At 47.1% G+C, this 23,504-nt stretch overlaps 1 protein-coding gene across 1 annotated transcript in view; it reads left to right on the plus strand.

The window, feature by feature from the left end:
* LOC138278810 (E3 ubiquitin-protein ligase TRIM39-like) overlaps positions 1–23,504 on the plus strand; it is a 182,335-nt gene that overhangs the window by 26,820 nt on the left and 132,011 nt on the right. Inside the window, exon 2 of the mRNA XM_069219323.1 lies at positions 21,507–21,602. Within this exon, the coding sequence (XP_069075424.1) occupies positions 21,507–21,602 (96 nt within the window). The remainder of the gene's footprint in view (positions 1–21,506; positions 21,603–23,504) is intronic.

Consider the following 23,504-nt stretch of genomic DNA (forward strand, 5'->3'; position numbering starts at 1 on the left):
TCGTAATATGGTAGGTGGTATATCCGTCACATTTGGGACGGATTAACACCGTCCTCCAAAGTTGTAATCAGACCCTATGTTTCTAAAAGTTGGAATCCTTTTTAAGAATCTAAACACTAGTTCTAGAATCTAATTCAAACTTTTAACAAACTTTTAAACTCTAAAAGAAATGCTAAACAGGGACTAACACAAGGCCCTAGCAGGACTTTTAAGAATTGTATTGTGTTTTCTTATGATATTGTGCATATGACACCAGTGGTATAGTAGGAGCTTTGCATGTCTCCTAGTTCAGCCTAAGATGCTCTGCTATAGCTACCTTCTATCAGCCTAAGCTGCTAGAAACACCTTGTAGGAAGTTGGCTCTGTATGTGCTATTTCAAAGTAAGGAATAGCATGCACAGAGTCCAAGGGTTCCCCTTAGAGGTAAGATAGTGGCAAAAAGAGATAATACTAATGCTCTATTTTGTGGTAGTGTGGTCGAGCAGTAGGCTTATCAAAGGAGTAGTGTTAAGCATTTGTTGTACATACACATAGACAATAAATGAAGTACACACACTCAGAGACAAATCCAGCCAATAGGTTTTGTTATAGAAAAATATATTTTCTTAGTTTATTTTAAGAACCATAGGTTCAAATTTCACATGTAATATCTCATTTGAAAGGTATTGCAGGTAAGTACTTTAGGACATTTAAATCATTTCACTAGCATGTATACTTTTTACATAAAACACAAATAGCTGTTTTAAAAGTGGACACAGTGCAATTTTCACAGTTCCTGGGGGAGGTAAAGTTTTGTTAGGTTTTGCAGGTAAGTACACTACTTACAAAGTTCAGTCTTGAGTCCAAGGTAGCCCACCGTTGGGGGTTCAGAGCAACCCCAAAGTTACCACACCAGCAGCTCAGGGCCGGTCAAGTGCAGAGTTCAAAGTGGTGCCCAAAACACATAGGCTTCAATGGAGAGAAGGGGGTGCCCCGGTTCCAGTCTGCCAGCAGGTAAGTACCCGCGTCTTCGGAGGGCAGACCAGGGGGGTTTTGTAGGGCACCGGGGGGGACACAAGCCCACACAGAAATTTCACCCTCAGCAGCGCGGGGGCGGCCGGGTGCAGTGTAGAAACAAGCGTCGGGTTTTCAATGTTAGTCTATGAGAGACCAAGGGATCTCTTCAGCGGTGCAGGCAGGCAAGGGGGGGGCTCCTCGGGGTAGCCACCACCTGGGCAAGGGAGAGGGACTCCTAGGGGTCACTCCTACACTGAAAGTCCGGTCCTTCAGGTCCTGGGGGCTGCGGGTGCAGGGTCTTTTCCAGGCGTCGGGACTTAGGTCTCAGAGAGTCGCGGTTAGGGGAAGCCTCGGGATTCCCTCTGCAGGCGTTGCTGTGGGGGCTCAGGGGGGACAACTTTTGGTACTCACAGTCGTAGAGTCGTCCGGGGGTCCTCCCTGAGGTGTTGGTTCTCCACCAGTCGAGTCGGGGTCGCCGGGTGCAGTGTTGCAAGTCTCACGCTTCTTGCGGGGAGTTGCAGGGTTCTTTAAAGCTGCTCCTTGAAACAAAGTTGCAGTCTTTTTGGAGCAGGTCCGCTGTCCTCGGGAGTTTCTTGTCTTTTTCGAAGCAGGGCAGTCCTCAGAGGATTCAGAGGTCGCTGGTCCCTTGGAAGGCGTCGCTGGAGCAGAGTTCTTTGGAAGGCAGGAGACAGGCCGGTGAGTTTCTGGAGCCAAGGCAGTTGTTGTCTTCTGTTCTTCCTCTGCAGGGGTTTTTCAGCTAGGCAGTCCTTCTTCTTAGTAGTTGCAGGAATCTGATTTCTTAGGGTTCAGGGAAGCCCTTAAATACTGAATTTAAGGGCGTGTTTAGGTCTGGGGGGGTTAGTAGCCAATGGCTACTAGCCCTGAGGGTGGGTACACCCTCTCTGTGCCTCCTCCCAAGGGGAGGGGGTCACATTCCTATCCCTATTGGGGGAATCCTCCATCTGCAAGATGGAGGATTTCTAAAAGTTAGTCACTTCAGCTCAGGACACCTTAGGGGCTGTCCTGACTGGCCAGTGACTCCTCCTTGTTGTTCTCATTAATTCCTCCGGCCTTGCCGCCAAAAGTGGGGCCGTGGCCGGAGGGGGCGGGCAACTCCACTAGCTGGAGTGTCCTGTGGTGTTGGCACAAAGGAGGTGAGCCTTTGAGGCTCACCGCCAGGTGTGACAACTCCTGCCTGGGGGAGGTGTTAGCATCTCCACCCAGTTCAGGCTTTGTTACTGGCCTCAGAGTAACAAAGGCACTCTCCCCATGGGGCCAGCAACATGTCTCAGTTTGTGGCAGGCTGCTGGAACCCGTCAGCCTACACAGATAGTCGGTTAAGTTTCAGGGGGCACCTCTAAGGTGCCCTCTGGGGTGTATTTTACAATAAAATGTACACTGGCATCAGTGTGCATTTATTGTGCTGAGAAGTTTGATACCAAACTTCCCAGTTTTCAGTGTAGCCATTATGGTGCTGTGGAGTTCGTGTTTGACAAACTCCCAGACCATATACTCTTATGGCTACCCTGCACTTACAATGTCTAAGGTTTTGTTTAGACACTGTAGGGGTACCATGCTCATGCACTGGTACCCTCACCTATGGTATAGTGCACCCTGCCTTAGGGCTGTAAGGCCTGCTAGAGGGGTGATTTATCTATACTTACATAGGCAGTGAGAGGTTGGCATGGCACCCTGAGGGGAGTGCCATGTCGACTTACTCGTTTTGTCCTCACCAGCACACACAAGCTGGCAAGCAGTGTGTCTGTGCTGAGTGAGGGGTCTCCAGGGTGGCATAAGACATGCTGCAGCCCTTAGAGACCTTCCTTGGCATCAGGGCCCTTGGTACCAGGGGTACCAGTTACAAGGGACTTATCTGAATGCCAGGGTGTGCCAATTGTGGATACAAAAGTACAGGTTAGGGAAAGAACACTGGTGCTGGGGCCTCGTTAGCAGGCCTCAGCACACTTTCAATTCAAAACATAGCATCAGCAAAGGCAAAAAGTCAGGGGGCAACCATGCCAAGGAGGCATTTCCTTACACACCTCTTCTACGCTAATAAGGGATAACTGGACCTGGTACAGAGTGTAAGTACCCCTTGGTACCCACTACAAGCCAGGCCTGCCTCCTACAGTCCAGGAATCCGTCTTCAGTGCTTTGCAGTCAGTTGTTGTCCTTGCAGAATCTCCTATCACAACTTTAGTGTGTTTCTGGGGAAGCAGGGTAACTTTACTCCTACTTTTCAGGGTCTTGCGGTGGAGTATCTTGGACACCCTTAGTGTTTTCTTACACTCCCAGCAACTCTCTACACACTACACTATGCCTGGGGTCCATTTGTGGTTCGCATTCCACTTTCAGAGTATATTGTTTGTGTTGCCACTAGGCCTATTGCATCCTATTGTGTTCTACAGTGTTTGCACAACTTTTCTAACTGTTTACTTACCTGATTTTGATTTGTGTGTATATTTTGTGTATTTTACCTACCTCCTAAGGGAGTATATCCTCTGAGATAGTTTTGGCACACTGTCACTAAAATAAAGTACCTTTATTTTTAGTAACTCTGAGTATTGTGATTCTTATGATATAGTGCTATATGATATAAGTGGTATAGTAGGAGTTTTGCATGTTTCCTAGTTCAGCCTAAGCTGCTCTGCTATAGCTACCTCTGTCAGCCTAAGCTGCTAGAACGCTACTAATCTACTAATAAGGGATAACTGGTCCTGGCACAAGGTGTAAGTACCATCAGGTACCCACTATAAGAAAGGCCAGCCTCCTACATACCCCTCTCCCTTTGGAAATAGGTGTTAAAGGCTGGGGAGGGGGACCCTCTCCAGCCTCTGGAAATGCTTTGAAGGGCACAGATGGTGCCCTCCTTGCATAAGCCAGTCTACACCAGTTTAGGGAACCCCCAGTCCCTGCTCTGGCTCGAAACTGGACAAAGGAAAGGGGAGTGAACACTCCCCTGTCCAGCACCCCCCCAGGGGTGGTGCCCAGAGCTCCTCCAGTGTGTCTCAGACCTCTGCCGTCTTGGATCCAGAGGTGTTAGGGCACTCTGGAGGCCTCTGAGTAGCCAGTGCCAGCAGGTGACGTCAGAGACCCCTCCTGATAGGTACTTACTTGACTGGGTGGCCAATCCTCCTCTGAGGGCTATTTAGTGTCTCTCCAGTGGGCTTTTCCTCAGATAACGACTTGCAAGAATTAACCAGAGTTCCTCTGCACCTCTCTCTTCGACTTTTGCCCAGGATTGACCTCTGACTGCTCCAGGACGCCTGCAAAACTGCTACAAAGTAGCAAGAAGACTACCAGAGACAGTGTAGCGTCTAATACTGCCGGCTTCCTCGACTGTTTCCTGGTGGTGCACGCTTTGGGGGGCTGCCTGCCTTCATCCTGCACTGGAAGCCACAAATAAATCTCCTGTGGGTTGACGGAGTCTTCGCCCTGCTTCAGCAGGCACCAAACTTCAGCGTCACCGGTACTCTAGGACCCCTCTCATCCTGACAAGCGTGGCCCCTGGAACACAGGTGGTGGACCCAAGTGGCCCAGACTGTCCAGTGATCCAACTGTCAAAATTTGGAGGCGGTAAGTCCTTGCCTCCCCTCTCCAGACAGTAATCCTGTGCACTGCGTGAACTGCAGCTGCTAGGGCAACTGTGCACATTTCCACAAACTCCGTAATGCATAGCCTAGCCCAGGCCCCCAGTGCTCTGTCCTGCAATGCTCAGCTCCCTGAGTTGATCTCCGGCTTCGTGGGACCCTCTTTTGCAGTGTTGAGATGACCGCCGTGCTCAAACTTCTTGAACCTGTGTTCAAGTGCTTCTGCGGGTGCTACCTTCTTGTGCATGGGGTCTCTATATTGCTGAGGGTGCCCTCTGTCTCCTCTCCCAAGTGGCGACATCCTGGTCCTTCCTCAGCCCGGGCAGCACCCTTTATCTTCAACTGCAACTCTTGCAGCTAGCAAGGCTTGTTTGCGGTCTTTTGCCAAAGAAACAACTCTGCATCCTCTAGCACGGCGTGGGACATCTTTTGCACAAAGGAAAATTTCCTGGCACCTTTTGTTGTTGCAGAATCTTCAGATTCTTACATCCAGAGGCAGCCATTTTCCACCTTCATCAGGGGTTTAGTGGGCTCCTGGACACTTTAGTGACTCTTGGACTTGGTCCCCTTCCTTTGCAGGTCTTCAGTCCAGGAATCTGTCTTCAGTGCTTTGCAGTCTGTTGTGGTCTTTGAAAAATCCTCTATCACGACATTAATGTGTTTCTGGGGAAATAATTATAATTTACTCCTATTTTCCAGGGTCTTCGGGTGGGGTATCTTGGACACCCTTAGTGTTTTCTTACACTCCCAGTGACCCTCTACACACTACACTAGGCCATGAGTTCCTACGTGGTTTGCATTCCACTTTCTTAGTATATGGTTTGTGTTGCCCCTAGGCCTATTGCACCCTATTGTATTCTACAGTGTTTGCACTACTTTCTGACTGTTTTGCTTACCTGATTTTGGTCTGTGTGTATATTTTGTGTATTTTACTTACCTCCTAAGGGAGTATATCCTCTGAGATATTTTTGGCACATTTTCACTCAAATAAAGTACCTTTATTTTTAGTAACCCTTAGTATTGTGTTTCTTGTGATATAGTATCTATATGATATAAGTGGTATAGTAGGAGCTTTGCAAGTCTCCTAGTTCAGCCTAAGCTGCTCTGCTATAGCTACCTCTATCAGCCTAAGCTGCTAGAACACTACTAATCTACTAATAAGAGATAACTGGACCTGGCACAAGGTGTAAGTACCATCAGGTACCCACTATAAGCCAGGCCAGCCTCCTGCACCCTCCCTGGCCAGTTCACCATCAATCGCAGCCCCTCTAACACTTCAAATATACATAGAACAGTTATTCCGTAGCGCCTGGACCTTCAGGGACCAACCTGGTGGGATATACACATTCAGAATATCAACCACCCCTGCCAGATGGTCCCCAAACTGGAGCCTCACATGCTGGACATTGGAAGACAGTGACAAAGATGGTAGGCCTACTTGCTCCAGTTTACAATTTAATCTACATGATACTCATACTGCGAGCCCTCAAGATGGGCGTCCTTGAGCGGGTGGCCAAAGTATTGCACAAACTTCATTGAGGGTCCTGGTTTTTTGGAAGCTGCAGATATTGTATAGACCAATGAATTAGACCAGTCGCTGCCCTCCATTTTGTTAGCTGGTCCTGCTATATTCCACGAAAGAATTTGCATACATTCCCCATCAACGTTATCACAAGCACAAAAGTGTATGCAGGGACAGAGTGGTGGGGGGCAAATCTTTTTTCCTCAGTCAGATCCTACTCTTGGGAGTGCTCTTGAATCTGTTGCCAATGCTACCGCTATCAAGATCAATCCCCTGAGTCATTATCTTTCTTCTTCTGGCCAAATTAAGGAATCCTAATTTCCCTGCTGTTTTTGCTTCTAGTGATAGACAGATTCTCCTGTGCTGTGCAGCCTACAGCGGGAAGCGCCCTCATTGCTCCCACTGCTGCAAGTTTGAATCCATAAGGGCTGGCAGTGCCTTCCATGCCCATATGTTGCCTGTCCTGTCCATCTGGGAGTGCTTCCTCTTGGTTGAAATCTGAACAAGGTAACACATCGACCCCCTTATATAGAAGCAGTCTATATGGCTGAGGACCAGTGTGGTAATACCGGGCAGTGCAACCTCGACTTTGGTGAAGGGGCAGGGAGCGGCAGGGAGATGTGGAAATGTGGCAGCGTGAGCAGACCTCCCTCCTTGATCTCGCCGCTGCTGCTTAGACTCAAGCCTCACTAATTTCATGTCACCAGACGAGATCACTCTCAGCTTGGAAATTGCATGAAAGAGAGTTAACAGCCTTGATCTATCTAGGGGATGGTTAAGCCCAACCTCTGGGAAAGATTGATGAATTCTAGGCAGCGACCAGCTTTTCTTCTGCCAGAAAGAACACCAATAGGGCCAGGTATGGGGTCATTGCGTGAGCCATAATCTTCCTCATTGTCTCTCCGGTTGACCGCTATTGGCGCGGCGAATGGCGGAGCATAAGGATTAAGGCTAGGGGGCATCTCAGGTTCCTTGGTGGCACCCGCACCCCCACGCTTAATTTGAAAAGTCCCTGTGCCCAGTGAGGAAGACATGGCACTACATGTCTTAGCTACCCAGCTTGTGCAGAGCCTCTCTGACATTCTTTTCTAGAAACAGTTTTGCTTCTTGGGCATCCTTGCCCGTTTAGGGTGCGCTAAATGAATGACCTCTTCAGCTGAGTTTCCTGGGCTTCGGCAGTCCTCAAAGTGTGGGGTTAGGTCGATTTCGAGGGCCCCCATGTCATCCGAGTTACTCGCATCTCGCTTTCGGACTTCAACCAGAAGGGGGGAGTCAGAGTCGCAGGTATCTGTACTCTCCTCAGCTGGTGGATCCTTCTGGCTAGCATTTACAATCATCCCATTGGTACCACGTCCCTTAGGATTGGAGAACAGCCATTTCAATGAATGTACTGGAAAGGATATATCACCCCTCAGCTTTTTCGCTGTTTTTCCCTTCTAATTGCTGCCCGCCAGACCAGTGATATTGCTTGTGTTTTCTCTGTCCCTGTGCTCTAGTCCAGTATTTTTTGGGTTACACAATGCTTTGCCAGCTTTGCCTGGTACTTTGCCTGGCGACCCGATGTTTCCACCTCTGTCTTATTCGCACTACCATCCGTGGCCCAGTTAGGTTTCGCAGTGGTGTTGTCTGAGATGCTGGGTTGGTGCTTGACTGTGGTCAGATGGTCCCCTGCCGGGGAAGTGACCTTCCCACCCTCTCCACAGCTGCAGTCACAGTCAGCTCGAAGAGCGCTTGTAGTCTCATCAGTTTGTGTTTGAGTTTGGGTTTGCATTTTGGTTTGTATCTGGGTGGAGGTTCCAGATGGTGCCTTTCTGTTGAGTGTCGGGCTTTTTGATTCACTGTGGTCATCCAACTAGGGGGCCGCATCGAGGTATCTTTCATCTGGGACTGGGGCCTGTAATATCATGGTAAACAATGACTCAATATGACTCAACAAGACGCCAGTTTCTCACATCTCAGTGTTGAAATGCCAGGTGAACACATTTTTTAAATTAAATTAATGAATTAAATCCTGCCCACGTCATCTGACTGTGCATGGTAAATGTAAGAGCCAGCTGCAAGGTTTCCTAATTTAAACCATGCAAACTATTTTGAGACTGTTACAAGAGCAGCTGCAGCAGAATTATGTAAACAGCCTCCTTATAGTTTTGGCTGAGAAGAAGGTAGGAGACCCATTCTTGTGGCATATAACTACCTAGAGAAAATAAAAATCATTAGTGGACATGGATTTTTATTTTATATACACAAGACTTACTTTTTATAAGATCATCATATACCTGCCGTTTAGTAAACCACATGAAACTGGGTGGCCATAACCTACAGCCCTAATGTGAGTCAGCAGTCACCAGTTATTATTTGCGATTACACCTTTGGGCTGCAGATCTGACCTTGTCCCAGGAAAAATACTTTCTGAGCTCCAGTCCATCTGTCTGAGCAACGTCCATCCAAGGAAGTTGATGCTTCACAAAGGACAGCTGCAAGAAAGTGGCATCCTGCCTTCTGGTTTGGAATGAATCTCTCCATGATCCCTGTGAGGTTAATGCCGGGTTGGTCAGCTGCATTCAGTGGCTTATGGTTGGTCCCCTGCCAGAGCTGCAGTTTGTCAGATGCACCCATCATGGGGTGGACGGGATACACATGCACATTCACTTACATTCATTTATTCACACACATGCGCATGCACACACATCCATTCACAACACTCATTACCAAATATGCAAACATACACGCACGCACAAAACATGCATTAAAAAAAAAAAACACACACACACACATTTTCCTGAAGCTCGGCCTCAGAGGTCCCAGGAAGGTCCTGGCTCAGCAGTACCAGCTCATCACAGAGTGGGGTGGGGTCAGTGAGGCTGCTGCCCCCACCCCACTCTGTGACAAGGTGTCAGTGATTAACACTCGGCCCTCAGTGCTTCAGGGCTTAAAACTGATGCGCCCAGGTCGGAGTCAATGAGCGTTGCTACTCCCCATCACTGAGGGGGGGGGCCTCAAGGACCTTTGCTGAGCTGAGGAGGTCACACCCACAGGAGCTGCGACCTCCTCAGCCCAGCAAAGTTCAGCTCAGGCAGCCAGGAGTCTGCTCAAATAGCACATGTCCAGCTCCTGGCTGGCTGACCTGAAAATGAAGCGTGTCTGCCAGACTGACCTTTGCTCAGCCTGACAGACACTCTTCATGAGGGGCAAAAGGTGAGGGGCGTGGCCCCTCAGCCTCAAATGACAGACCGCAGCTGATCTTTACTGTCACTGACCACACACATCTCACTGTCCACCTCTCCTGTGACTGCCCTGGTTAATGAACAGTGTCCACCTCTGCCATAAGTGTCTCCCTCTCCTGTAAAGTGTCCACCTTTCCTCCCACTGCAAACGCCCCCATGACTGCCTGCTTCCTTCATCATTGCCCACCTATCACATCAGTGACCATTTCCCATCAATGCCCACCTCCTATCAGTGTCCACCTTTCCTGCCACTGTCTGCCCCTCCATCCTGACCCACATCCTCCATCAATGGCCAGGTCTCTTGTCAATGTCTTCCTCTTCTGTTCACATCATACTGTCACTAGCTCCTTCTGTCATAGCCCAACTCTCCTGTCCCACCTCTGTTCTCAATCATCTCCCCATAGTTTAACTTGCACTCGTCTGTCACTCACTGTACATCACTTTTTCCTCTTTCCTTGTCTACTGTTGCTTCCACTTAACTACCCTTTCCCTGCTCACCTGCCAGTGCCCTCCCTTCTTGCTGCCCTCCATTCTTGGCATTTCCTTTTCCCTATTGCAACACCCCGTCCAATCAGGACTCAGCAGGCAGTGCCTCTGAAAGCTGGCAGTGCTGGGGCAAGAGACAGCCTTGCACGTGACTAAGTCATTTCTAGTGCTACAAGAACTCAGGAGGATGGACTGCCCCCTTTGGATTGTTTGCATTAAACTGAATAAATGTGTTATCCCTTCATTTTGAGCTGCCTCCCTACAGCTCATGTGTGTCACAGCTCTCAGCCCTTGACTCAGCTCTTTAGCAGTCTCAGAGAGCACGAGAGACGTGTCTCTCCGAATGAGCACAGCTGCCATTAGAAAAGAGGCTTGACACTGCTTAACCGGGCAATGCTGGTGATTAACCTATCACTGTCATTGTGGGAGATACCCTTCTTGGGGGCCTTTTCAGGGGCAGTTGTGCTTGCTCACAATCCAGATTAGTGAAAAAACAAATCCAGCGACATGTGTTCCGTTGTTGTGGGACTTGCACGCCCCCTGGGCATAGCCCCCCCTTCCTACAGTGACAGGGACTTCTGGGGGGGTCACCCACATTTACAAAACCACTGCTGACTGTGATCACACGTTTCATTAGAATAGCTACAGGCACCTTCTTGCTGTAAACAATGTCCCACTGACAGGCACTTACCTGCGGCTCATGCTGAGAGTGTGCAAGGCGTCGTGAGTGACACCTTCACCTTGCATTATGAGACATACTGATTCTATAGCTCAGGACACTCCTCTGTGCTCCACTAGGAGGCAAGTCTTCAGTGTGTGGCTTCACAGGCCAGCAGTCCCGAGCCGGCAGCTCACGAGCACACAACAAAAGGATGCTTGGAAATAAGTTACTGAAACCATCCCCACCGCCCCCACCCCAATACATTGTACTGTGTCAGCACACCACCAGAAGTGTGACACAACTGTTCCTTGTGTCCCTTCTTAGGTCGGTGTTCCTCCAGAGTTGGGACTCAGCTGCAGTTCATTGGCTGTTCCTCTGTTCAGTGCACTGGGCTGTGCTGGGCACAAGGCAGGACAGTTACTGGAGCCCACAGGGCCCATTGTTAGATGCTCCTTTTAAAACATCCCTGGACTTGCACAATGCTGATTGCACGTTGGACATCCGTGGGTGCTCACTAGGCGCTGCTTCAGGAGTCTGGCCTTTCAAGTGCCTGGTTTCTAACAGAACTTAATACTGGGAGTCTGCATACATGTCTGTGAGCAGGGAAGGCAACAGAAGAACAGAAATAAATTAACAAGGGTTTGTGCTATGATCACACAATGTAGACAAGTGGAGAAGCAAATTATTATCTTTTGAGAAAAGTCATCAACTTTAACATTTTATCATCTTGTCTTTCTGGGAAATTAGTCATGATGAAGGGGGTGGATGCTTTCTTGCTGCAAGGAGGGTCTTGTTAATAACACAACAGAGAGCTCATTGCATCTTGCTTGGCTACTTTATCTAAATCCGTGTTTGTTTCTTGTTGTTGTATTTATGACAAACAAGGACCAAATAGATCTTACACGTACAAAGGGCGCTCCAGAGCTTCACCTAGTAGTTAAATAGGAGAATGCTTAGTCACAAATAGTGGGGAACAACCTAGAATATCATTTAAAGAGACAAATACAAGGCATTCCAAGATCCCAGTATTGTAAATAAAATACATGTCAAAAGGAAAATAAAAATAAATGAAGGGGTATAAAAGGGATACTTAAAATAACAGAAACATTTAAGTAGGAGCTGTACAAGTCATGATTAGCTTATCTCTCCACCCAAGGAAAAAAGTTTAGTGTGAAAATCCTACTTATAAATTCAGCTGAGAAAAAGCTAAGAAAGTAATTCTTGTGACATATAACTACTTAAACAAAATAAAAGCATGAGAAAGCTGTGGCAGTTTAGTGTGAAAAGCTTACTTATAGTTTCTGCTGAGAAAAAGATAGGAAAGCCATTCTTGTGGAATATTACTACTTAGAGCAAATAAAAATCAGTAGTTAACATGGATTTTTATTGTATATATCACAAGATTGACTTTTATAGGGTTATCATATTTCTGCTATTTAGTAAACACTTGAAGCTGGGTTGCCATAATCTCCAGTCCTATAAGCTCCCTGCAGTCAGCCAGCTTGGGCTGCAGATCTGACCTTGTTCAAGGGAAGCATGCCTCCTGGGATTTAGCCCTTCTGTCTCAACAACTGCCATCCAAAGAATGCTTTATAGAGGAAAACCAGAAAACATGGGAATGCACTCTTTGATGCCTGGTTTTAGAAACTTTAGCTACAGTGTGCTACATTACAAGCTAAAGCATGGGTAAACAACTGAAAAGCAGTCTAAGGTAAATATACAGGGAAATGAAATTGTATTGGGGTACAAAAAATGTTACAAAGCATATGTCAATCCCTTAAATAATTTCAGTTCATTATAATTAAATGAAAAGTTGAAGGGCATCTGTTATTTGGTCCAACTGTAGTGTAGCCATTTTGAATGTAGCTTTATGCGCGTTTGCTTAACGTGTTAGGCCTCTGTGCACTTTGCCCCAGATGCATTTTATTCAACCTCGCACTGTTATTTTACAATAACCAGTTTCACAGTCTTGTTTTATTTCATTCTATCACACTGTTTAGCTTACTTCAGCACTGTGTTCTCAAACAATACATTCTTGCTCGCTCTCTGCTTCAGTCAAGGATACAGTCTGGTACATTGCCGATAGACGTGGTAGAAGTTTAGTCTTTGGGGTTCGTAGAAAGTACACATCCTTACGTAGGGACGTTTCTTAGAACATCGGCGTGTTAGTTATCAAAACACTTTCTAGTCCTAGTACACGAGAGAGGGAGATTCCGACCAGGTACCGACAACTAGATGCTAACTGCCCCGTTGCAGATGCTGATGGAGATTACAGGCCTTTGCTCAGGTATGGGGGTTGATGTCCTCCTGGGGGAACCTGAAAGGCAGGCTTAGAGCTTCACAGGCTGTGCTCAACATATGACTTAGAACATAATCTAGTTGCACTATGATAGCCTTATTCTTGTGCTTCACTCTCCTATTTCAATCCTACTGTGTTGTATAGTTCTGGTTATTGCAGCTCAGGCTTTGTTATCTAAAATGCAGTCGTATAATTAAACCAATCTTTAAAACTCAAACTGCCTTTGTCATTTATATATGAGACCGCATTGTATACGAGAAAACCGGTTGTGACCTGAGTGACCACGACTTCCCTGGGAAGTACTGAGATGTCCTGCGCTCGGCTGTCCAATTGTCTCTTCCCTTCGGGAGAGATGAGGACCTGCTAGTTAGCTGGAGCAAAAACCGGATATGGGGTGACAATGGTCCTTCACCGTGGGTCAGACTTAGTCCCCCACACTGTGAATGATCTTGCCACCCAAAAATCCAGTGGTCTCATTAGGATAATGAGAGCCTACGCGACACAACCATCTCCCCCTGCTTTTTGTACTTCTACTTAGGCAGGCTGCTGGGACAGAAATGTCCCGTGTATGGTATATGGGTTTGTTCCCCGTGCCTAAAATGTCCAAATCTGTTTTCCTGGTATTCTGACTTTTCTATTAGTCCTGGCATCTAACAAATCTAGTGTGTGCACAGAGGACCAGGCCTGCCCCTGACTATGTGAGGTCCAGGACCTGTGCCATGACCTGGAGGGTTACATCAAGTGCACCTTCATAGTGGGAAGAGAACTACTTTTATGTATCACCCAGAACCTTGCACTGACATCGCATATGTATATCGAATCCATCTTGTGAACCTGCAAGATATGCGTGTGTGTATTAAGGCGACCAGGCGTCCTGGTTTTGCCCAGACAGTCCCGTTTTTTAAAGGACTGTCCCGGTGTCCCAACACTTTTTGACAAAACAGACATGTCTCAGTTTTTGAGAGAGGGTTGGATGAATCTGTACATTAATCACAGAGTTGTGCAGGCTAAAGTTTCATCCAGCCCTCTTATCACACCCGAGACCCACCTTAACATTTACAGAGTCACCTGTTGTGCTGCCTCGCCTCATTAAACAGTGCAGCAGGCTTTAATGAGGGGTGAATGAGATCTGCAAAGCCCATAAAGGGGTCTGGGAGGGGTCACCAGTAGGTAGTTATAGTTAGGACTAGTTTCCAGAGGAAAAGCATTTTTTGACTTGCTCATAACTTTAGTGGCGTTTGACGAATCTTCACAAAATGTTCCAAAAGAAGTGCCCAACTGTGTCTTATTGTACCTGGTAAGTTTCAGGGTTATTTATCAAGTGTGTGGTTGAGAAAAAAAGGAGTGACTAAAAAAAAAAGTGTTTCCCATGTTAATTCCCATAGGGATTTTGAACACGGCTACAGCTCAAACTGCTGGACGGAATCACACCAGATTTGGCAGGAAAGCAGCTCTTGGTCCGGAAAGCACCCTTTTTAGGGTCGCGCGCAAGCACTCTAGCCTGTTGTAATTTCTCTGTGGGCTTTTAACCTCGCCCACCGCACACCCTTCAGTTTTGTTGGTTCGTGGACTTGCCTTTTAAAAATTGCTTGATTTTATTTGTGAAAGGCATGCATATGTCATCGGCCAACTACTGAACACATACGAGGCTCCATGTTTTCAGCATGGTTTATGGACTACTTTTTCTTTTTATTTCCTATGCAGCTCGATTTCGCTGCACATTTGCCGATATGTTTGACTGCGAGTGAACTTCTGTTTCATTTTGTGTGCTCCTTCACGCTTATGGCGTGGTGCTTTCAATCAGCTTGCTTATGTAAAACTGTATTACTATTCAATTTCATTTTATGTGGCACTAGAAGTCCGGTTAGGACTTTACAATGCTAATAGCTCTAAGTCGAGCTAATGCGAGACCCATTGCATTGCAAATGCTTGTAATAAATATGTCACCCCTAAAGTAGACCCTAAATAGCCTTAAGGGTATGGTGCAGTGTATTTTAAAAATTGGACATGTGCCTTTAAGTTTTACATGTCCTAATAGCGAAAAACCTTTACATTTGTTTTTACCTACTGAAAGGCCTACCTCTCCCATAGGATAACATTGAGCTACTTTATTACATTTAATAAATGGTAACTTTTGTTGCAGAACAAGCAGAGATGTCATGCATGGTCTCTAAAAAATTATAATTTAAAATTCTCTTTAAGGGTAAAGTTGTATCACAAAGGGAGACTCGGTGTTAGCAGGCCCAATTACATATCAAAGGAGCTTCCTTAGCACACTGACAAGGAACCTCACAAAAGCTTTTTGTTTCAACAGACATCCATTGAGCAGGTCAAGGAGGAAGGAAATTACAAAGCCATCTGAGGAGGAAAACTCCACAAGCTTTTTCCCCTTTAAAGGTGGCACCAGCTATAACAAGCATTGGTAAATGCATTAGGTTTTGCCTGTGTGTATAATAATAAGTACAAAAGCAATGCAATAGCATTCAGTACAAAGCTGTGATATTACAATTACAGTATATGCAAAGTCTCTGTATTATTTTTGAATTTGGACATTACCATCCATACCTAACATTACCCATTGACTTGTAAGCTGTATACTGCAACATTCTAGACAAGGTTCTCACATGTTTCTACTTCTAAGGGAGCGTGTGCAAATAGTAATTGCGCATTATTTCAGGGGCTCACACGCCCTTGAAACGCATGGACTCTGGTGGCATGTTCTGTGGCTTATTAATAAAACTGTTGAGGGTGGATGAGCAAGGAAAAAACAGAACTATTTAAACGTGTAAAATCCAAATATGCAGCCCAATTGTTCTGCCTTTTGCACATGTCCAGCACATATATAAGAGTGTGGTGGAGATTATGTTGAACCGATCACCAGCAGTACGGCTCAGTGACTGAAAGCTCAGCACTGACACTTCCTGTGATCTGCAGATCATGGGCTCGAATTCATCATTACATGCTTTGTAAGCAGGGTAGTGTTACATAGTCTAATATCTACACTTGTTGTATGAAGTACCATAAAAAGGAAGTGATTCATATTGGAAGCATTAAAAGGTGCCTGACTTTCTGCAGGGCATGAGGGCGCTGCCACCAACTGTGCACGGTGAGCCGGTGTTCTCCACTCGCCTGCATGCAGGCTTGCAGTCAGCCATGGCCACTTGCTGCTCACAGCAACAGGACGCCTTACAGAGAACATTTCATCGCAGCAACAGAAGTGTCTCGGACATGCGGTGGTGCTAGATAACTAGTTCCAAGGTGTTGGAGGCAAGAATGAAAACAGAAGTGTCTCGGACATGCGCTGGTGCTAGATAGTTAGCGCCAAGGCATCGGAGGCAAGAAAGTGAAAAAACAAGGCGTCTGAGGCAAGATTGTGAAAAAACAAGGCACAGGATGCAAGAATGTAAAAAAACAAGGCATTGGAGGCAAGAATGTAAAAAAACAAGGCGTTGAAGGCAAGAATGTGAAAATAACAGGCGCAGGATGCAAGAATGTAAAAAAACAAGGCATCGGAGGCAAGAATGTAAAAAAACAAGACGTTGAAGGCAAGAATGTGAAAAAACAAGGCGCAAGAATGTAAAAAAACATGGCATCGGAGGCAAGAATGTAAAAAACAAGACATCGGAGGCAAGAATGTAAAAGAAGGCATCGGAGGCAAGAATGTAAAAAAAAAGAAAAGGCGCTGGAGGCAAGAATGTGAAAAAATGCATGCTGACAGGATAAGATAAATGGTGTTAAGAAGCATGCATTAAATGTGTGCAGCCTGGGAAAAATAACAAAATGTAAATAGCAAACACTGTGCAGCCTTAAGCAAAAACAATAAATGCTGTTTGTGCAGAAAGCAAATTAAAGTAGTTCCACCCATCAAAGCAACAAGCGGCCAATGAGTACTTGGCCCACATGAGACTGATAACAGAAAGGCACATCGGATGGCAGGAAAAAGAACCCCTACAACCAATGAAAAGGAGGAAAAGTAAAGTGAAAAGCACACGGCCAATAAGAAAGTAAGGCGGGATGTAAGTCCCTTTTAACATATTTAAATACAATAGATTTCACAAACACAGCGCAAGCACTGTGCAGATAAAACCTAAAAATAGGGCCCTCAGATCCACTCTGCAGTTCAGTCCTGGACCTGCTGAAGATATGCAGAAGGCCTGCAATGCACTTCAGAGGACTGCCCTACCGCTTGAGGCCTACCTTGCTGCTTGAAGCTAGAACTACCAGAATGACTCCAAGGGCTAGTTGCCTGTTCTGACCGACAGGAACATAACAGACTCCAACCGTTTGAACCCTGCACCTGGACCCTGACAAGTGAGTCCTACCCTCCACATGGTGCCCACACAGTCCTGGAACCTTGGAGGTGGTGCTAAAGGTGGCCAAATAGGCAAATCTCAAAGTGCTCTGAGAACCAACAGAAGACTGGACCTACTTGCTCACCAATCTGCCTGAGGTGCATCGCCACTTGGACTGACTTTGCGGTAGCTCCTTCTGCATTCTTTTCTGCAGCAGCAAATCCTATTCAGCAGCTCCTCGCATAACGGGTATCCGGCCTCGTGGAGCCCTTCTCGGCTACAGCCTACAGCTTTTCTCCGTTGTAGATTTTCGACTTCCCAAAGAGTGACAAAGTCCAAATGTAGAAATCTTCATTGCAACTTTACCCAGTGCCTTCCCAAAGATGACGCCTCCTCGAACATCGCCAGCTGCCTCGCCCTGCGGAACTTTACCTTCTCAGACATATTCTTCAAAATTTCTCCTAAGTTCGGCAGCAAGCCGACACAGGGCCAAATCCACCTCGTATATCCGAATCGCTCTCCATTAAAGTTGGCCATAACTTCTGAATTTGGCCTAGCTTTGCATGTCTAGGCACTTTGAGCTTCTAGGTGCTAGTTTTCATCAAAACCTGTAAAAGTTCATAACTCTGGTTCCGCTGATTTGTATTAAAATCATTTTGGTACCATTTTATTTATTAAATTTTACTCTGTTTTTCTAAATTGGTGTGGGAGCTGTCTTGTGTTGTATTTTCACTTTATTACTGTTTATGTACAGCATAAATAATGTACAGTTAAGCCTGGCTGCTTTTGTGCCAAGATACCTGAGGATTAAGCACAGGTTGGTTTGGATTTGCTTGAGGCTTTACCCCGACAAGGATGATGGCTGATGAACAACCCCCCTCAACCAAAGACCCTATTTTTCACAATCCCATCTCAGTCCACGCCTACTCATGGCCCTGCTCCTCTTCCTCTATTCACCCCTCACTGGTCCCCTCTGTAGATGCCTCCTCATCACCCCACTCCTCTCTTCCCACTCACCTCCCCCCAGTACGTCTATTCATCACCCTCCTCCCATCTATCACTCACCTTCCTCCTCATCCTCCTGCTCCATCATCCTCCTTCCTCAGACCCCTCTTCCATCCTCCTCCATCCACCTGTCACACCATCTTCATCCCCTTCTCTACCACACCCATCCCTTCTCCTCCTCTATAGTCCCCCCTCTGCCTTAACATTACTTCTCTTCCCTTCAACTCACTTCTGTACTCTTACCCTATCCGCCTCTTTGCTTTGTCTCACCCTTCCTTTTGTTTCCCTTGCTCTTGTCATCTCTACCCTCACGTCCTCCATTCCTCCTCTTTGTGCCCCATCACCTCCTCCTCTCGCCAGGATTCTAGAATGCTTATTCCTCTCCTCTGCCTCCTGGTGCCACACTTAATCCTCTCCTCTGCCTCCTGGTGCCACCCTTAGTCCTCTCCTCTGCCTCCTGGTGCCACACTTAATCCTCTCCTCTGCCTCCTGGTGCCACACTTAACCCTCTCCTCTGCCTCCTGGTGCCACCCTTAGTCCTCTCCTCTGCCTCCTGGTGCCACACTTAATCCTCTCCTCTGCCTCCTGGTGCCACACTTAACCCTCTCCTCTGCCTTCTGGTGCCACACTTATAACAACCTTGGCCCTGGTGCTTTCAGGACACTTGATGACAGGATGAGATCAAATTCACACCTGTGAGATACTCAATAGCTACTGTCACTAGTGGTCTCTCGCCAGGATTCTAGAATGCTTATTCCTCTCCTCTGCCTCCTGGTGCCACACTTAATCCTCTCCTCTGCCTCCTGGTGCCACCCTTAGTCCTCTCCTCTGCCTCCTGGTGCCACACTTAATCCTCTCCTCTGCCTCCTGGTGCCACACTTAACCCTCTCCTCTGCCTTCTGGTGCCACACTTATAACAACCTTGGCCCTGGTGCTTTCAGGACACTTGATGACAGGATGAGATCAAATTCACACCTGTGAGATACTCAATAGCTACTGTCACTAGTGGTCTCAGTAAGTGATGAGCTCCACCTTTCCAAACGCCTCAAAACATCTCATTTTTGGAAGTTCCTGTGAGTATTTGGAGATCTTGTAGTGCTGTTCTGGGTTCTAAACCAAAGGAGGCCCAAGAGCACAGGGTATGTCTGTGAGTGCGCTGCAATTTCCCTGTCACAGATCCTGCATGTGGCGGGTGCATGTCTCACTTTTTCGCTGTGGGTGCTGATTCAATGTGGGGGGCACTCCATGAGACTGGCGTCTGTTCCCTTTTGCAGACACTTTATAAGGCTGTTATCTGCTCTCTTTCTCTGGCTGCCTGTTCTATGCAGAAGACCCTGCATCAGGCTGGTGCATGTTCATGGCCACAGACCGTGCTTAGGGCCCATGCCTGCTCTCTCGCTCTGGATTCCGTTCACTGTCACACTCTGTAAGAGGTTCGCGCTTGCTTTCTTCCTGTGGCTTCCTGTTACTTCCTGTTTTTATGAGGCTTATGCCTGCTCTTTCACTCGCTGCCTGCTCCCAGCTGCTGGCCCTGTACCAGGATATTGTTTGCTCTCCCATTTAGGCTGCCTGTTCCCTAGTGCAGGCACTGTTAGGGACTGCCTGTCCCACACTGTAGCCCTCACAGAAGGCTCCTTCAGGGTGAGAGTCCCTATGCCCTGTGCCACCCTGTCACTGACCCTGCATGGGCCGGGGTCTGTTCCTGTGGCAGGCCCTGTAAGCGTGCCTGCTCTCTTGCTGCCTGCTCGCTGTGGACATGACTGCCTCTCCCCCGACACAGACAGTGTATGCTGCTGGTGTCTGCTTTCTCTGGTATGACTGCCAGTACTGGGGCACAGACTCTGCATGTGGTGGTGTTTGCCCTCTCTGGTATGACTGCCAGTACTGGGGCACAGACACTGTATGCTGCTGGTGTCTGCTCTCTCTGGTATGACCGCCAGTACTGGGGCACAGACACTGTACGCTGCTGGTGTCTGCTCTCTCTGGTATGACCGCCAGTACTGGGGCACAGACACTGTACGCTGCTGGTGTCTGCTCTCTCTGGTTACGATTCCTGTTCTGGCGCACAGACACTGTATGCTGCTGGCGTCTGCTCTCTCCGGTTTAGACTGTCTGTTCTGGGTCAAAGACACTGTATGCTGTTGGTGTCTGCTCTCTCTAGTATGAGTGCCTCTTCTGGGGCACAGACACTGTATGCTGCTGGTGTTTCCTCTCTCTGGTTACTATTGCCTGTTCTGCGGCACAGACAGTGTACGCTGCTGGTGTCTGCTCTCTCTGGTATGACTGACAGTACTGGGACTCGTACACTGTATGCTGCTGGTGTCTGCTCGCTCTGTTTATGGGCGCCTGTTCTGGGGCACAGACACTGTATGCTGCTGGTGTCTGATCTCTCTGGTTATGACTGCCAGTACTGGGGCACAGGCACTGTATGCTGCTGGTGTCTGCTCTCTCTGGTATGTCTGCCTCTTCCCTGACAAAGACACTGTATGCTGCAGGTGTCTGCTTTCTCTGATATGACTGCCAGTATTGGGGCACAGACACTGTATGCTGCTGGTGCCTGCTCTCTCTGGTTATGGCTACCAACACTGGGGCACAAACACTGTATGCTGCTGATGTCTGCTGTCTCTGGTACTGGGGCACAGACAGTGTATGCTGCTGGTGTCTGCTGTCTCTGGTATGACTGCCAGTACTGGGGCACAGGTACTGTATGCTGCTGGTTTCTGCTCTCTCTGGTTATGATTCCTGTTCTGGCCACAGACACTGTACAATGCTGGTGTCTGCTCTCTCTGGTTATGACTGCCAGTACTGGGGCACAGGCACTGTATGCTGCTAGTGTCTGCTCTCTCAGGTATGACTGACAGTACCGGGACACAGACACTGTATGATGCTGGTGTCTGCTCTTGGTGGAGCGGGCGCCTGTTCCCTCTCTCGCTGCCTTTGTTCCTGTATAGATGTGACTGCTCTGTAGCGCGAGGTGATGGTGACAGACAGGTTCCAGACTAGAAACCTGCAAGTAGAGGGGAGTCAAGTATTGAGGAAGTGGCTTGTGACATATTCAGGACCAATCTAGATATCTGATCCTGTCCTCACACGCTGCTTAAGGCTGTTCTGGCATTTTAATATGGAATTAAGTGCCCTGGAAACCTCCGTCGGGATGTGTTCCTGGTGCCTGTGATCTGGAAACACGTGGCCTATACTCACAATCACATGAGCACATCTGTGGCTTGGCTTAGTGTGGCTGTAGCTTCTAGTTTGATAACCTGTGGCTGAAGCTTATAATCAAGATATGTGTGACTGGTGATTAAACTGTGAATGTGTGGCTGGTACTTACTGTCTGCATATGTCTGGATGATCACGCGATGATTATTATTGTATGAACAACTTCACTTTACTGATCAACAGTTGTCACTTTTGTACTTTGCTCTCTGCAGAAGAAGCTCCAGGACTGGCTGTGTCCTCTGAGGAAAGAGATGAAATACATGCTGGAGTCTAAACTCAAGGATGAAGAACAATGTAACACAGTGAGGGTGAGTGGCAGCCGGGAGCTCTGTGCAGTTAAAGATCTATCATTCTGTATGTGCATGTTTGTACATGTGCCTGTCTAGGTCAGAGATGCAGAGACGCCACTGGTTCACCCTTCAGCCTGGGTCATGCCTCTACCAGGTGAAAATACTGGGTGGAGAGTCACTGTCCGGGAGCTTAGGAACCCAGATCTTTCCAAGAGTCTTCCTGAAAGAATCAAAAACAAGAATTACCCTCCCAAACTTTGCGTAGTAATCACATACCTACACGGTCCGTGTCAGAGTGAGTATGCATGAACCGTAGGCATCTCTCTGTAAGTGTGTGCATGTGTCTGTTGGTGTGTTTGTGTGTGAATGATCAATCAAACAGTCAGGTGTTTTTTGTATAGCGCGGCTTGTCACCCAGGTGTTTGTTGCAGGTGACTATCTGAAAAGTGAGGTTTTCAGTCCCTTTCTAAAGTGGGTCAGTGGGGGTGCAGTGCGGAGATGGAGTTGTACCCCCAACGAAGCCATGGCGTCCCTGAATGCCCTTTAGGCAAAAGCAGGGCCCTGGTCCGATTGGATAGCCGCAACCGCATATGTACCGATAAAGACTTGCAAATCTTTAATAGAAGTCCGAGTGTCAGCCAAGCATTGTGGCCACACCCATAAAAATCTGGAGCATGAATCAACAGCGACTAAAATATACTTGTATGCACTGTCTGGTGTTAGGGGAATACAGTGGTCCAAGTACACACATTGTAATGGTTTGTTTGAAATTAGGAGGGGTGTCTGCGGTGGGCGTTTTGCAGTGGAAACTTTAATTTGTTGACAGATGTCACAACAAAGGACATACTGCTTGGTCTCTTTATAGAGACCTGGCCACCAATAACGGGCCTGCAAGATCAAAATAGTAGCCGCCACACCAGCATGGGCAGAAGCCACCCCCTCATGTGCGGCTTTAATCAATTGTGATCTTTTATCTCTATTGGGAATGTCCCGTCCACCTACGCCTGGTATATTAACTTCAGCGTTCAGCTTTGCGGGTTGTGCTGAGCCACCGGTGTACATGACTATGATATTGTTCAATAGGCAATGTATTCGCAAGAACTGGGTACTCTATTTCGTACTGTAAAAATTCTTGAGATTTTTAATTTTAGGTCAAAAATGTAGTCTACATCAGTGGCTGTCAAAGATGTAGCCCATTGTATCCAACGTGGATGTAATGCTTTTGTGTTTGGAACGCTGGCTTTTGTGACAGCCTCTAGGGCTGGAATTGGAGAAACAACAATAATGCGTTTTCCTTGGGCAAGAGGCCTTTCTTTAATGACAGCCATCTGTACAGCAGTGAGAATTTTCTCAGTGAGAGCAAAGCGATGTTCTGATGCTGAATGTAAGTGTGATTTGTAAGCAATCTGGGGTGTCTCACCTTCATTAAGTGTCACATAGGTGAAACCGATGGCGCCAGCTATTACTCTGATGACCAAATGTGTTTTGTTGCCCCTCATGTGTAAGTATTGTGCTGCAAGCATGTCTGTTTGCAAATCTCAAAGAATACGTGTATGTTCAATTGTCCAGAATTTACTTGAAAATCAGGACGTTTCAGATCATATAAAGGTTTTATGCGTGTAGCATAATCTGGAATGTAAGTTCTGCCAAAAGTTAGGAAACCCAATAGAGATTGGAGTTTTTTTATCGTATTTGGTGGTTGTAACTGTGCACATTTTTCTAAAAATTGTGGCTCTAGGCTCTTTCCTTCACTTGACAGCTCATATCCCAAAAATAGGACGCTGAGGAAGGCGATTTTTGTTTTTTTAAATTGAATTTGTAGCCAAATTCAGTAATCCTACAACAATGCGGGTTACCCGTTTTACAACTGTGTTGTAGTAGTTCATCATCCGTTAGGTAGATATCATCTACATAGGACAA

The sequence above is a fragment of the Pleurodeles waltl genome, unplaced genomic scaffold (genome assembly GCF_031143425.1).
Source record: "Pleurodeles waltl isolate 20211129_DDA unplaced genomic scaffold, aPleWal1.hap1.20221129 scaffold_59, whole genome shotgun sequence".
Classification (NCBI taxonomy): domain Eukaryota; kingdom Metazoa; phylum Chordata; class Amphibia; order Caudata; family Salamandridae; genus Pleurodeles; species Pleurodeles waltl.